Source organism: Dermacentor silvarum, chromosome 7 (assembly GCF_013339745.2).
Source record: "Dermacentor silvarum isolate Dsil-2018 chromosome 7, BIME_Dsil_1.4, whole genome shotgun sequence".
NCBI classification, from domain to species: Eukaryota; Metazoa; Arthropoda; class Arachnida; order Ixodida; family Ixodidae; genus Dermacentor; species Dermacentor silvarum.
The window spans coordinates 60,275,017-60,288,473 of record NC_051160.1 but is presented as its reverse complement, the minus strand read 5'-3'; the positions used below and the strand labels follow the sequence as shown (position 1 = coordinate 60,288,473).

The window sequence follows — 13,457 nt, the reverse complement described above, 5'->3', positions numbered from 1 at the left end:
TGAGGTTTACATTTTTCATTATGAAACGTGTGTGAGTTGTACTGGCGGCGAGCGACTTAGCAAATTTTGTTTACTTCGGTTAACCCATTTCTGCCGCTAGGTGGGACGTCGTACGCTAACTTGTCGTTCCGCTGCTCCCAGAAATTTTGAGCCATCGGAGAAGCCATTTTCGTCAATGATTTTCGTCGTGGTTTAACGAAGAGCTTTGTGCCCCCGTTTTCTTTTGTTTGCTGCGTGCTAGCGACTATAAGAGTGCCTCGAAACGAACTGCGTGTTTGCCGTATACTACGTAGTGTTGACGGAGTGAGGCTTTTTCTTCCGCCGTTCGTGTGGCCTTTGAAGCGGGATGTCCTCGCACAAAGGCAGCCGCCTCGGACCACGTGTGTCTGCTCGCCAGCGGGAGATATTGGTAGAGTTCATGGAACGTCACCCCTACCTCGTCAAACCGTCGTGTGCTCTGAACCCGGAGCTCACGGCAGCGCGCAAAGAATAGTTGTGGAAGGAACTCGTCTCGCTCCTGAACAATGAAGGCCCAGCCGTGAAAACTGTGCACCAGTGGCGCGCCTTCTGGAACAAGGAGACGCACGACGCCCGCCACGACGCCGCTGTTCACGCCGCAGAGCACAGGTGAGGTCGGGTAATGTGGTCAGCAGTGAATGCGCTAACGACTTTTCTTGCAGGGGCACTGGGGGTGGCAAGTTGCCTGGACTGCGCGGGCGTATCCTTTCGCTGGTAGGGGTAGCCAGTGCAATTGGAGTATGCCCCAATTTTTTTGAAGACGCCGAAGAGGTAGGTAATGTGTTGCATTTGTTTCGGACCTTTTACCGAGTAAATTCCGTACAGTTCGCGAGATGCCGCATAGAATTGCACCGGAGGCGTTGTAATCACTTAATTCAGGGGTGCAATGCACGTTTTCGCCATCAAGCAGTGTGTTCATTGCGAGTGATATTTGTTTTAGTTATGATTTTTAAAGATTTTGATATTGTTGTATAAGCGAGAACGCGCTTTCACTATTGTAGCAATGACATTGAACGCGCTTTCCCTAGGCGACATCAGACAGCTCATGAAAACAGTGAGAAGTTATAATTATCGGTGCGGCGAAAAGCTGTGTACCAGGCAGCCAAAGGAGCTTTAGTAAAGCCAACATTTTCAGCCATATGAAATGCGTTTTAATGCTTTTTTCCACCAATGAGAAGTAAACAATGCTATCTGCACAGGTCAGCGAAGAGCCAAGAGCTGCCGAGAGCCGGCCCAGCGGTAGTGTGTCCGTTGGTGAACAACCGGGTACGAGTGGGATTCAAGGTAAAATAATTTGTTAAGAGAATTTAGTACAATTAACTAGCGTGACAATGGTTGTACAAGTTTGTACTTGATGCTGAGCGTTAATTTTGATGTCCTTATGTCGCAATGTCTTTTGGTTCTTCCTAGCACGCCTGCAGCAGCAGCCTCAGCAGCCCGTGAAGCGACCCGCGCCTTCGGAAGGCGAAGATGGCGGTAGTAGGAAACGTGAGTGAAACCTCTATGTGTGCATAATTTATGGCACACTTAATTGGTGCGTGCAGCCTGCATTACAATAACATCACAATTTAAAAGTCACCATGCTGATGACACTTGTGTACAATATGTGCAGCTCAGTACTGATGACACAGGAATGCAAATGTTACCAATTTATACCAGAGGAAATTGTATTTGTGATTAGTAGAAATAGTAGAAATTTACTGTAATAATTTTAAAATTATGCGTTTAACCATGCCACCCGAGATGTGATTCGTCCCATGCGGCAGGCAGCGATAGCAGCAGGATTCGAAAGTGAAGGGGTGGAGAGGCGCAGTATGGAAGTGCAGTGTGAGGGTACCATACACCGTCTTCGTTCTTTTATTTTCACACAGCTTGGAACATGTCGGATTCTGTCTTAGTTATAGGGCTCCTTTAATGCTTTGTTTTAACATGTACAGTCTGTTTCACACTAAGGGGAAAACTCGGAGCGCCTTGCAAGGTGCTCCGAGTTTTCCTTTACGTGTGAAAGAGACTATGTTCCTTCTTATTTGGACATTGAATGCACATTCCTTCTTAAGAGGTGCTGACACTGCTAGCAGGATTTCTTTAAAATGAGGATGGGCCTCATGGAAAGTAGATACACGAGCGAAAAAGTAAATGGTTTTGGCTACGCGACACCATTTTTTTACTGTACAGTTTGGTGACGTCACCGCAAACATTTTTTACAGGCCCACGGCAGGGTGTCCCAAGCAGAAGCAGGTCCCCCAGAATGGATGAGGTGGTGGCAGATCTGTCTGCGAGTTACGGTCATTCAGTTGACCTGTATGACCAGAACCTAACTGTAAGAACAATTTCTGATATGTGTTGCCACACTGATCACCTTATGTAGAGAGATAAAAGTGCGAACATTCTTTGCATTTGAACTGCTGATACACATTCCAAAATGCACAGCATTGTGTTATTGCAGTGATTGCTCCACTTAACAGTGGTGTCGAAATTCAGTAACACCTTTGGCAACAATGTAACAATAATGCTTCATTCATTTCATATAACTTTCTTATAACGGTTCCACTGTGGATATGACTTTAATGCTCACAGTTACACTGAAAAAAAAACCTTATTAACTTTTTTATTGCAGAGAGGGCGACTAGGTTGTGTAGCAATGATCACGCGCTAATGTATGCACTGGACCATTGCACTGCAGCCTTGTATATTACATTCAGGGGAAACAAATTATGCACGTAGACCCGTTAGCATCAGTATACATACCACACGGTCGATGAAAGCAACTACAATTTCTCCCTGATTAACCTGCATAACCTAACAAGGAGGAAACGGGCTGTGTCGCGGAATCCCTGGTCTGTACACTTTTGCTCGTGGGTGTACGTCGTGGGAAACCTTGATCTTCGAGGATTGAAAGTAAATGTAATGGCCCTGTTCAAAACAAAAATTGCATTGCGCAAATGTGTGTCCACATTACATGAACGCTTAAACGTTGAGGCAAGCCTTAGTATAACTACGCATATCTTTGAGTACTTTTTTGTTAAGCTTTGCATGGTATTGCTATTGTGTAGCTGCACATGGGTGCATGTGATGTGTACTTTAGTGAAGAAAACGTTAAAATTTATTCGTGAGGCTTTTGTTTCACAAATATTTTAACTCTTTGCACCTTTTACACTAAAGATTCTGCAGGACCTCGCGACTGGTGTCCGGGCGCTCACCGATGCTATAACTCAGCAGGCTGCTGACATCGCTCAGGTGGGAGACACCTTGCTCCGCCAAACTCTGGCCCAGGAACGCCTGGCTACTGCTGCAGAGCGACAAGTGCAGCAGAATGACATGATGCTGCAGGAACTCCGCACCTTGACTAGGATGGCCCCAGCATTGTTAGTACTGTTGCATCAGTCGCTTGGAAATGCGGTCAGCAGTGAGAGAAATGCGCCATAAATATGTAAAGCCACATGGCTTTCTTCGCTTGTACCATTGCCTTTGTACCATTGGCATGTAGTGTGCCAAGCAGTTTTTGTTCCTAAAGGAAACTTGTTTTCATCTAGTCTTGACAGTGTGTGCAAGCGAAGCTGCATTGTTTTGTTGGCCGAGAACATGTGGCCGCACACAGTAATGGGGTCACAAAGGTTTAAACTCGCAATGACGACGTGTAGGGCTTACTGTGCTGCGGTATCCTACCTCATGTTTACATCTGACTGTGATAAGACTTCAGTATCTATTGCTGCAGTATCCCAACTGCATGCTTCATACTCAACTGTGATGCGACGTGGACATGTATTGCTGCGGTATCCTACCTCATGTTTTACATCTGACTGTGATAAGACTCAGTATCTATTGCTGCAGTATCCCACTGCATGCTTCATACTCAACTGTGATGCTGACGTGGACATGTATTGCTGCGGTATCCTACCTCATGTTTTACATCTCGACTGTGATAAGACTTCAGTATCTATTGCTGCAGTATCCCACTGCATGCTTCATGATCAACTGGGATGCGACGTGGACATGTATTTCTGCGGTATCCTAACTCATGTTTTACATCTGACTGTGATAAGACTTCAGTTTCTATTGCTGCATTAACCCACTGAATGCTTCATGCTCAACTGTGATGCGACGTGGACATGTATTGCTGCGGTATCCTACCTCATGTTTACATCTGACTGTCATAAGACTGCAGTATCTATTGCTGCAGTATCCACTGCATGCTTCATACTCAACTGTGATGCGACGTGGACATGTATTTCTGCGGTATCCTACCTCATCTTTTACATCTGACTGTGATAAGACTTCAGTATCTATTGCTGCAGTATCCCACTGCAGGCGTAATGCTCAACTGTGAAACGACTTCATATCTCTTGCCGAGGTATCCTACGACATGATGCATACTCGACTGTGATGTGGATTTATAGCTTTACCACTCTTAATACAAGGGTGGTTCATGTGGGAGTATAATGTATTCAGTCCATGGCCTGTGCTGTGGTTGCAACAGAGCAAATTTATTTGTAATACATCAGTCTTATGCCATTATATGTACAATAAAGAAGCAATAAAGTTTACAGAACAACATTCCATGCTCTTCAATATATTTTCACAATGCTCAATCTCTTTCAGTGTACTTCAGACACATCGAAAGTACAGCAGCGGCCACCACTTACGGTAGCACGGTGGTCAGTGACCACATAACCCAACAAGCCAGTTGGGGACAGTTATGCAATTGAGTTAGGTTCGCAATTCACTGGGAGCACTTGTTGCATATTGCGAGTGGGCAGAGCCTGCCAAACGGGAACCAGTTAATAAAGCGAGGGTTCCTTCAACTTTTCTGCCAGTGCTGCTGGCTGTGTTGCCTTGATTCTGTGGGTAGTGGTGCATGGACCATTCTTAGTTGGTGGAGCGATTTGTCTGGTTAATTCCGATTACGAGACTCTTGCTGCCTATTAAATAGGTGTGAGGTTACCGGCACCTTGCAACCTTCTTAGACAAGCCGCCCCAAGCTGCATGAAACAGTACTAATAGGTATGTGATGCCCTTAGATGTCCGGGGACACATACGCGTCTTCATCCAACTGAAAAGATGGGGTAACCCGTGGAACTTCTTTCGTGATTGGCAAACGGTCTTCCAATTAATTGATCCCCTTGAACGAGGTATCCCCAGTAAGCGAGAGTCATAAGCTCGCGTTGATTACGTTCCTGCCCTTCGTAGACACCGCATGTCACTACTGCCAACTGAATGATTTAGTCAGGTCTTCGGAGCGATGTCTGTTGTCAAGATGAGCAAACACTTCATTGGACTTGGAATAGACTGGAAAAACATTATTAAGGTCCTGCAGGACGCGCTTAGGTCATTTCTGCATTATCTTGTCGTGACGGTCTCTCGTAGTGATTCCACTGTCGTCATGCCCACGACTTTGAGAAAGTTAGCTATGCACAAACATTCACTGAGTCATCTTGCTACCACTGCCACGTTTGCATCGTCAATGAATCACCGTCGTGCCTTCTCCGCGGTACTGTTGATTTCGTCGTAGTGATTTTACTGTTTGTTACGCCTTCGTCTTTATTCAATCATCGTCACGCAGTCACCTTCATGCCATAAGGGTTGTTCCGTCGTAACACATGGCATGTGCACGATCGAGTGCGTCAAGTTTATGTTGAGCGAGGCAGTTCCAAGGAAAAATGTCTCCAACTGTGCCATGAAACCTCTATTTGCAAAATGTTGCCTGCATGGATAGTGTTCTTCGCTAACATCAATGCAAGCGGCACCATCTACAAGAGCTAAAGAGATTGTCGAAGCACATTGAATTTCGCAGACTTTCCCTTATTCTCCAGTGGCACATGTTGTCAATGAATGTTTGCCAAAAGGCTAACACAAAGCCTAGAAAACTCGGGGGAATATTATTGCTAATTGGCACACACCCCGTTGGAGACGTGAACAATATGTGCATTCATGTTTGCCGCCGCCTCATTTGCCGGCGCATCCGTCTTCGCACGCTCTGCAAATATGCAATGTGAAGATTGCGAGGCAACCTGAACATGTTAATTATTGCAGAGCGAGCCTGCTTGGCGCTCTCGAACAAAGCGCGTGGAGGCGGCACCAATTGTGCCAAGGGCAGCGATGGGGCCTGTGGTGGCTGCACTTGTCTTGTTGCTGCATCACTCGTACAGCTTGTGTCGTCATCTTCAGGATCATCTGGCAGCGGATCCCCTGCCTGGAGACAGAGGTTGTGAAGCGCAGCACACGCCGCCACAATGGTGGCTGCTTTGCGGGGTGAGTAGTGCAGCGTACGGTACCTCTGCAGGCACCTAAAACGGCTTTTTAGGATGCCTATGCATCTTTCAGCCGCATTCCTGACGACGGCGTGTGCTTCATTGTAGCGCCCCTCTGCTGTCAGCCGTGTCGGGTGTCCGGGCACAGGAGTGAGAAGCCAGGGCTCCAAAGGGTACCCCGAATCTCCTGCATTTACAAAAAATGTTTTGAGATGTCAATGATTCATTGTGCGAAATTTTGATAGGAACCGCTGCAAACAGAAAAAAAATGTATTGCAGCACAGAAATGCCTGCCTGATGCAGGGTATAAATGAAAGGTAAACAAACGCATTGCTAACTAATAGTGTGTCTTCCGCACGGCATAAAGTTCCTATTTGTAGATTAATATGAAAAATCCTGTTCGTATTGAACCTACACAACACATAAGGGAAATGTCAACTATCATTGCTACACTTACCAAGCAAAAACTCGTCATTCAGGAGGCCACACGTCAGGCGGCGGCGCAATGCTGAGTGCCTCCAGACGAAGGAATCGTGGCATGATCCTGGCATGCGAGGGTCTATGGCCACGATACTTAGGTCCGCATCACACACCTGCGAGAGGGAGTCAAACGGTCTCTTCAGCGTTCACCTTCTGTTGCCCATTGCTTAAGGATGATAACACGTATAAACAGAGTGCTTTAGAGAACGCTGCTTGCACGGATATGTTCATTTCAAAGTAAATGCCGAAATACACTAGTGATCAGATATGCTAGCCTGTGTGGAATTCCTACGCATTCGTAAAGATACGCTAAAGCATGTATCCATCATTTTCACATTAACGTGCACAAGCCGCATCACATGCCACTTCACTATGTAGTTACTGATACCACACAGGCTACACACTGCTACCACGGAAGCTACACAGCTACTCGTCAGGAATTGACGTCCGTACACGACCATAAACGCATTATTTAGATAGCATTGACCGTAATCTCAGCAACATTTGAACCGCAAACAAGTTCGGGTATGCTACATTTCTAGCTATGCGACAGGGGGTTATTTTCCCCGCGCCTTTTTCAAGCCTAAAAAACATCGTTCGTCTCGCACCATCCATGGGGACTCGACACCACGCAACTAATTTCGCGTCACAGGTGCTCATTGTATACTTTAAATGGACCCGCTAACGATTCAGACCAAGGACTGTGTTTGAAATTGTTTACTTACCACCATGCAATTCAAAGTGTAAAATCCCTTGCGGCTCCAGTACGCCTCCGTTTCCGCGGGGCTCATTTTTCGCGGCCGGACGATGCCAATTAGTGTTCCGTCAACACAGCCGACGACACCAGGGAGCTTGCCACGTTCAAGGAAGCGTTGCTTGACCGCCACCTTTTCTGTGTCCGTCGGAAACTTCACCCATCCCTTTGCTTTGCCGACCGTTGCAATGGCTTCAGCAACGGAAAAAATTATGCGGCTAACTGAGGGCTGGGACAGGGCGACAGTTTCCTCGTTGGCCACGGACTGCTGGAAACTTCCAGTCGCAAAAAAACGCAACGCACAGAGCACTTTTGTCACAGTGTCAATGCCACTAGCGCGTTGCGGCCCCAACACACATTCAAGTTTCTCGCACAGGCGGAGCACTGTCTCTTTCGAGAGTCGGAATTGTCGCCTGAATTCCTCGTCCGTCATCTCAAAGGCCTCTTGTCGGTGTCGACGTCGTCGCTGTCTCTCACACAGGCTCGCTAAAAGCGCGAGAACAGGCGCCACAGACACCGGACACGCTGCCATTTTGCTCCGAGTGCCGCGATCTCGCCCGTGCACACGGCACGCACAGGCTCTGCACACGGCACAGCGCGCTTCGGATCAGACCGAAGCAGCGCGCGCGGCTTCGCTTTGTAGCAGACGACAAATTCAGTTTCCCCGCGATTGACATGTGCATGACGTCATCAAAAAATGCGTTCACGCCCTGAGGCGATGGCGTCACCCAGGCGGCGACCAATCGCTGCACGCAAACCGAAGCCTTCGAAAACCGAAGCGTTACAGAATACGGCCCCTGATGGCATTTTCCCCCTGTGAAAAAAAACGGGCAGTCCCGAATTCTTGTGCTAGTCGACGTAGGTAGAGGGGAAAAAAAAGAGGGAACGAACATAAAGTATGTACAAGTGGGGGTGAGGGAGAGAAAAAAAAGGTGTCATAAAGTTGAGACGTTGTCGCACTATCGCTGCGAAATAATGTTGAGTCGTACAACGTGCACAATCTCCGAGTGGTGCCTTCGACGCTGGAGCGATATGGCACTATCCTGGAGAACCTCGTAGTTCACGTCACTAACGCGCCGCAGCACTTTGTAGGGTCCAAAGTAGCGACTGAGCAGTTTCTCTGACAACCCCTGGCGGCGCACGCGGCGTCCACACCCAAACTTTATCGCCAGGGTGGTATTCCACTTGGCGATGGCGGAAGATTGTAGCGGCGTGCATCAACACTCTGCTGTTGCGTGATGTGTAGGCGTGCCAATTGGCGAGCTTCTTCGGCGTACTGCGTAAATTGCTTAGCGTCAGGGGGTGAGCAACGCGTCGTAATCGTGTGGAAGCATCGCATCCAGCATGGTCTGAAACCTCGCGTCCATAGACAAGACGAAACGGCGTGAATCGCGTTGTCTCCTGGACGGCGTTGTCTCCTGGAGTTGTGCGCAAATGTTACGTACGGTAGAACCTGATCCCACGTCTTGTGTTGTACACCGGCGTACATGGATAACATGTCGGCGATGGTTTTGTTCAATCGTTCCGTCAAACCGTTGGTCTGCGGATGATACGCAGTGGTCTTGCGATGGCTCGTGTAGCTTAGCTTGAATACGTCGTCAATCATCTGGGGCGTGAAAGCTGTGCCTCTGTCAGTTATCACGTACGACGGGGCTCCATGTCGAAGAACAATCTGGTCTATAAAAAACTGGGCAACATCGGCAGCCGTAGCGCGTTGTAGAGCCCTTGTCTCTGCGTATCTGGTTAAGTAGTCTGTGGCGACTGCGATCCACTTGTTCCCCGTGGATGATAATGGAAAAGGCCCGGGTAAATTCATTCCTATTTGATCGAATGGTGCCCTGTGTGGTGCGATCGGTTGCCAGCAGCCCCACGGGCTTCAGTGGCGGGGATTTGCGGCATTGACATTTACGACAACTCTTGACGTAGCGCTTTACAGATGTAGAAAAATTTGGGCCAGTAGTACGCCTGTCGAACTCTGGTGAGAGTTCGTGAGGAGCCTAAGTGACGCAGATGTGGGCTCGTCATGGCAGGCAAGAAGAATGTCGTCGCGCATGTCAGCAGGTATGACGACAAGGTAGCGTTTGCCGTTGCTGTTCGAGTTTTTCTTATACAAGACACCACTTCGAAGGCAGAAGGACGAGAGACTGCGAGAAAGGCGTCGAGGTATGGGAGAGTTTGCGTCCTTCGAGGTTTTCGATGATTGCGCGAATTTCGGCATCTTCGCGCTGTCGTATGGTCAAGTCCGTTGCGGTGAGGGCCCCAAGGAATCTGCTGTCGTCCCAGCGGCCGGATCACAAACATCGCTGGTTGCACGCCACAACGAATCAGCATCTTCGTGCTTGCAGCCTGATTTGTATGCGATGGTCAGATCGATTCGTGCAGACGAAGGCTCCATCGTGCGAGTCGCACAGCGGTGATTCGTATATTGGTCAACCAGCACAATGAATGGTGGTCGGTCACTACTTTGAAGGGGCGACCGTAGAGGTGAGGCCGAAACTTCAGGTCACCCATACAACTGCAAGGCACTTTTTCTCTGAGGTGGAATAGGTTTGCTTCTGCGCGCGAAGGAGTACGGCTGGCGTAAGCCATCACGCGCTCTGTGCCCTCTTGGTGTTGGACCAGGATGGCGCCAAGACCCACGTTGCTGGCGTCGGCTATGGACTTCAGTATCAGCGTCCTCGTCAAAAGTGAGCAAGAACTGTGGTGTCTACAAACGCTCCCGCAGCTTGGTGAAGCCGCGTCTTGCTCTTCATTCTGCTCTCAAGCAGTTGGTCCCATTGCAGCAGTCTCTGACTTCGGGACCTCCTTCTGTATACTAACAGCCTCTAATCTTTTTACTCACTTTCAATTCCAGACAAATGGTACATCTTCTCGTGTGAGGCGAGTCAGAGGTTCGGCAATCCTAGAAAAAATTGCGATGAAGCGGCGATATTATGCGCAAAGCCCCAGAAAGCGAAGGACTGCTTTCTTGTCATGGGGAACAGGAAACAAGGCTACGGTGGTGGTCTTGTCAGGGTCAGGCCGAACGCCATCCGCGCTCACAACAAGGCCGAGAAACTTAAGTTCTTCATACCGAAGTGGCATTTCTCTGGTTTCAGCGTGAGGTTAGCGGCGCGGGAGAGGGGGGCGTCCAGCACAAGTCTTCAGAACGAATTAGTGTGCCTCAGAGATCTGCCAAAAATACGAACGACTGTCATCAAGAAATAACGAGGCGAAGTAATGCCACTTCAGACCGGTGAAGAACAGTGTCCATCTTCAGTTCAAGTGTCGCAGGTGCAGAACACAAGCCGAAAGGGAGCACTTGAATTCATACAGCCATCTGGTGTAAGAAAAGGCAGTTTTCTCGCGATCTCGTTCATCAACTTCAATTCTGCCAGCATCCCGCTTTTCAAATCTATAGATGAAAAAATACTTGGCGTTTTCGCAGTCCTGTCGAGTGATCATCGATGCAGGCAGTGAATAGACGTCTTTTTTAGTCACGCTGTTTAGCCGCCTGTAGTCAAAGCAGAAACGTAGCGTTCCGTCCTTCGTCCTTCACGAGGACGACCTGCGATCACCAGGGGACTTTTCGAAGGCTTTATAACATCGTCCTGAAGCATCTCTTCGACTTGCGTATGTATCGCGTCCCGTTCTTTGGCCGAAACTCGTAAGGCTGTTGTTTTTATGGCGAGACGTCGGTAATACTAAGGATTCGGCGTTTCGAGATGGCGGCTGACGACCTTAAAGGACGAGGCGAAACATTCTTGGAATAGAAGCAGCAATTTATGGCAGCGCTATTCGGTGTTCCTCCGGTAGAGTCAAACTAATGTCTACTTTGCCAGTGATGCAGTCGCGGCCCCCGGTTTCGATTGGAGAGCAACGGTGCAGTGATGCATACATAAAACATGCAGCAATCCCATTATGGGGTAGGCGAGAGTGACGGGCAGTGCACAAAAAAGGTGACGGTACTCATTACTAAATTCGTCACAAGCAGCGTAGAACGTCCGTCACGAAGCGTGACGAGCTGCGAGCGGCGCAGAGGACCTAGTGTGAGCAAGAGCGAACAAGTTGCCGTCGCGATTGCCTCACCGCCGCATAACTCGTCGCACACGACATCAATGAGGACACCTCGAACCGCGGGGGTAACGCGACGTTGTCGGCATAAACGCGAAACGTCGCTGAGATGGCTGTCGTCGTTTTGTCTGCTGCTCTCTCTGTCGAGAAGGTGCACGGTGCGCTCCCGCAGGTCGATAATAGCGCCAGATTCCCGTAGAAAGTCGATTCCCAGGATGATGTCTCGGGAACATTCACGAAAGTACAAGGCAACTGGAGAGAAACGTACGTCCACGAATGCTAACTTTAGTGTGCATATACCAAGTGGGGGACTACATGTCCGCCGGCAGTACGAATTGTGTTCCGTACCAAGGCGCAACTACTTTCTTCAGGTGTGTCGCTAGTTTTACGCTCACGGTCGAGCAATCAGCTCCTGTGTCCAATAACGCACTGACTTCACGCTGACCATCGAGAACCACAGGTATATCTAAAGACAGTGGGTCCGAGTTCAGTTGTTGTCGTCGAATCACTGCCTGTACCTGGTCGCGTCGCTGGGAGGCCTTGCTCGCGTTCGATTATCAGCGGCCTCGCCCCCGAAGGTCGCTGTCTTTAGTTTTCCCGTCTAGGGCTTGGCGAACGCCCCTGCGCCGCCACTGGGGAGCTACGGGAATTTGGAGAAAATCGTCTCGGCGATGGTGACCGTGACTGCCGTCGCAAGGGAAGTGGCAAGCGCTGTTGAGACAGTATCTTCAATGGCTCTTAGTCTTTCGCCGAATCTTGGCCTTGGAGAGTCAACGGCAAACCCTGAAGTCCAAGACGGCGATACGGGCATTCACGGTATACATGCCGGCTTCGCCACAGTGATAGCACAGGGGTCGCCTGTCCGGTGTGCGCCAGATGTCCGATTTTCTTTGAAGTGGTTGGCGGTTCTCCAAGTGCTGGATCGGTTGCACTGATGGAAGTGTATCGTGAGGCGTGGGGGCCACGAAGCGCGAGAGAGAAGCAGGAATATACCGGCTCGCAGCTTCCGCATATGATGCGCGCCGAAGCTCCGTCGGCACAGGTGGTGTGACCTCACTGGCAAGCGGGACTTTCAGAACATGTTGTACCTCGTTCTGATGAGGCTGGATATAGATCCTGAAGTAGATTGAGGGGCAGTGAATTCTTTGCAGCTCGGATGAGGTCGCCGAGGGAGTCGATGTTGATGCTACCTCGGGCAGCTCCGATCTGATCCATCGAGGACACGATGCTGATTTGCCGGTCGTACACTGCTGACCGCTGCTGAAACACTTTTTCCATTGTCGTGGCTTCCGTTAAGAACTGGGCCACAGTCATCGGGGGACTCTGAATGAGGCCAGCGAAAAGCTGCTCCTTAACCCCTCGCATTAAGTGGTGGAGCTTCCTATCTTCTGCCATGTCCGGGTCAGCTCGTCGAAAGAGGCGCGTCATGTCCTCACGTACATCATCACTCTTCGTTGGGCATTGGATGCGCGACTGAATGGCCCGCTCGGCGAGTTAACAGCCATCAGCATTGGCGTAACTGGCCCGCAGATGACGACAAAAGTCGCTCCACAACGAGAAGGTTTCACGGTTCTCGTACCAGGTGCGAGCGCCATCCTCCAGGCTAAAGTACACATTCTTCAGCTTGTTCGCATCGGTCCCCCATTGTATTCGCGACGCGTTTTTGAAACTGAGCCAAGCAGTCTTCAACGTCCTCAAGGATGGAACCATGGAAGACTTTTTGCACTTTCTGTATCGTATAGTTGAGCAGCAGTAGTAGGAGCTTACCATGGCCCGCTCGGGAAGAAGTCCAGGCTACAGGGGGCAATCCTCGGATCGTAGGCTGGACCAGTGAACAGGTGTTGTCACTGCAGCGGGACAAGGGCTAAACAGGAGGCGGTATGGGACCATTAGCTCGGGACTAC

At 49.4% G+C, this 13,457-nt stretch overlaps 1 protein-coding gene and 1 long non-coding RNA gene across 2 annotated transcripts in view; one reads left to right on the top strand and one right to left on the bottom strand.

The window, feature by feature from the left end:
* The first annotated feature begins 521 nt into the window (after positions 1-521).
* LOC125946769 (uncharacterized) lies at positions 522-1,522 on the top strand. The gene is made up of 3 exons (XR_007467859.1): positions 522-627; positions 681-1,302; positions 1,429-1,522. It is a non-coding gene; the product is annotated as an uncharacterized LOC125946769 (long non-coding RNA).
* A 4,314-nt stretch (positions 1,523-5,836) lies between these two features.
* The window catches only part of LOC125947133 (putative nuclease HARBI1), an 18,368-nt gene continuing 10,747 nt past the window's right edge, over positions 5,837-13,457 (bottom strand). Inside the window, exons 2-5 of the mRNA XM_049671500.1 lie at positions 13,321-13,375; positions 7,472-7,775; positions 6,724-6,859; positions 5,837-6,453 (exon numbers count right to left, since the gene is read on the bottom strand). Of these exons, the coding sequence (XP_049527457.1) occupies positions 5,945-6,453; positions 6,724-6,859; positions 7,472-7,775; positions 13,321-13,375 (1,004 nt within the window). The 3' untranslated portion in view covers positions 5,837-5,944. The remainder of the gene's footprint in view (positions 6,454-6,723; positions 6,860-7,471; positions 7,776-13,320; positions 13,376-13,457) is intronic.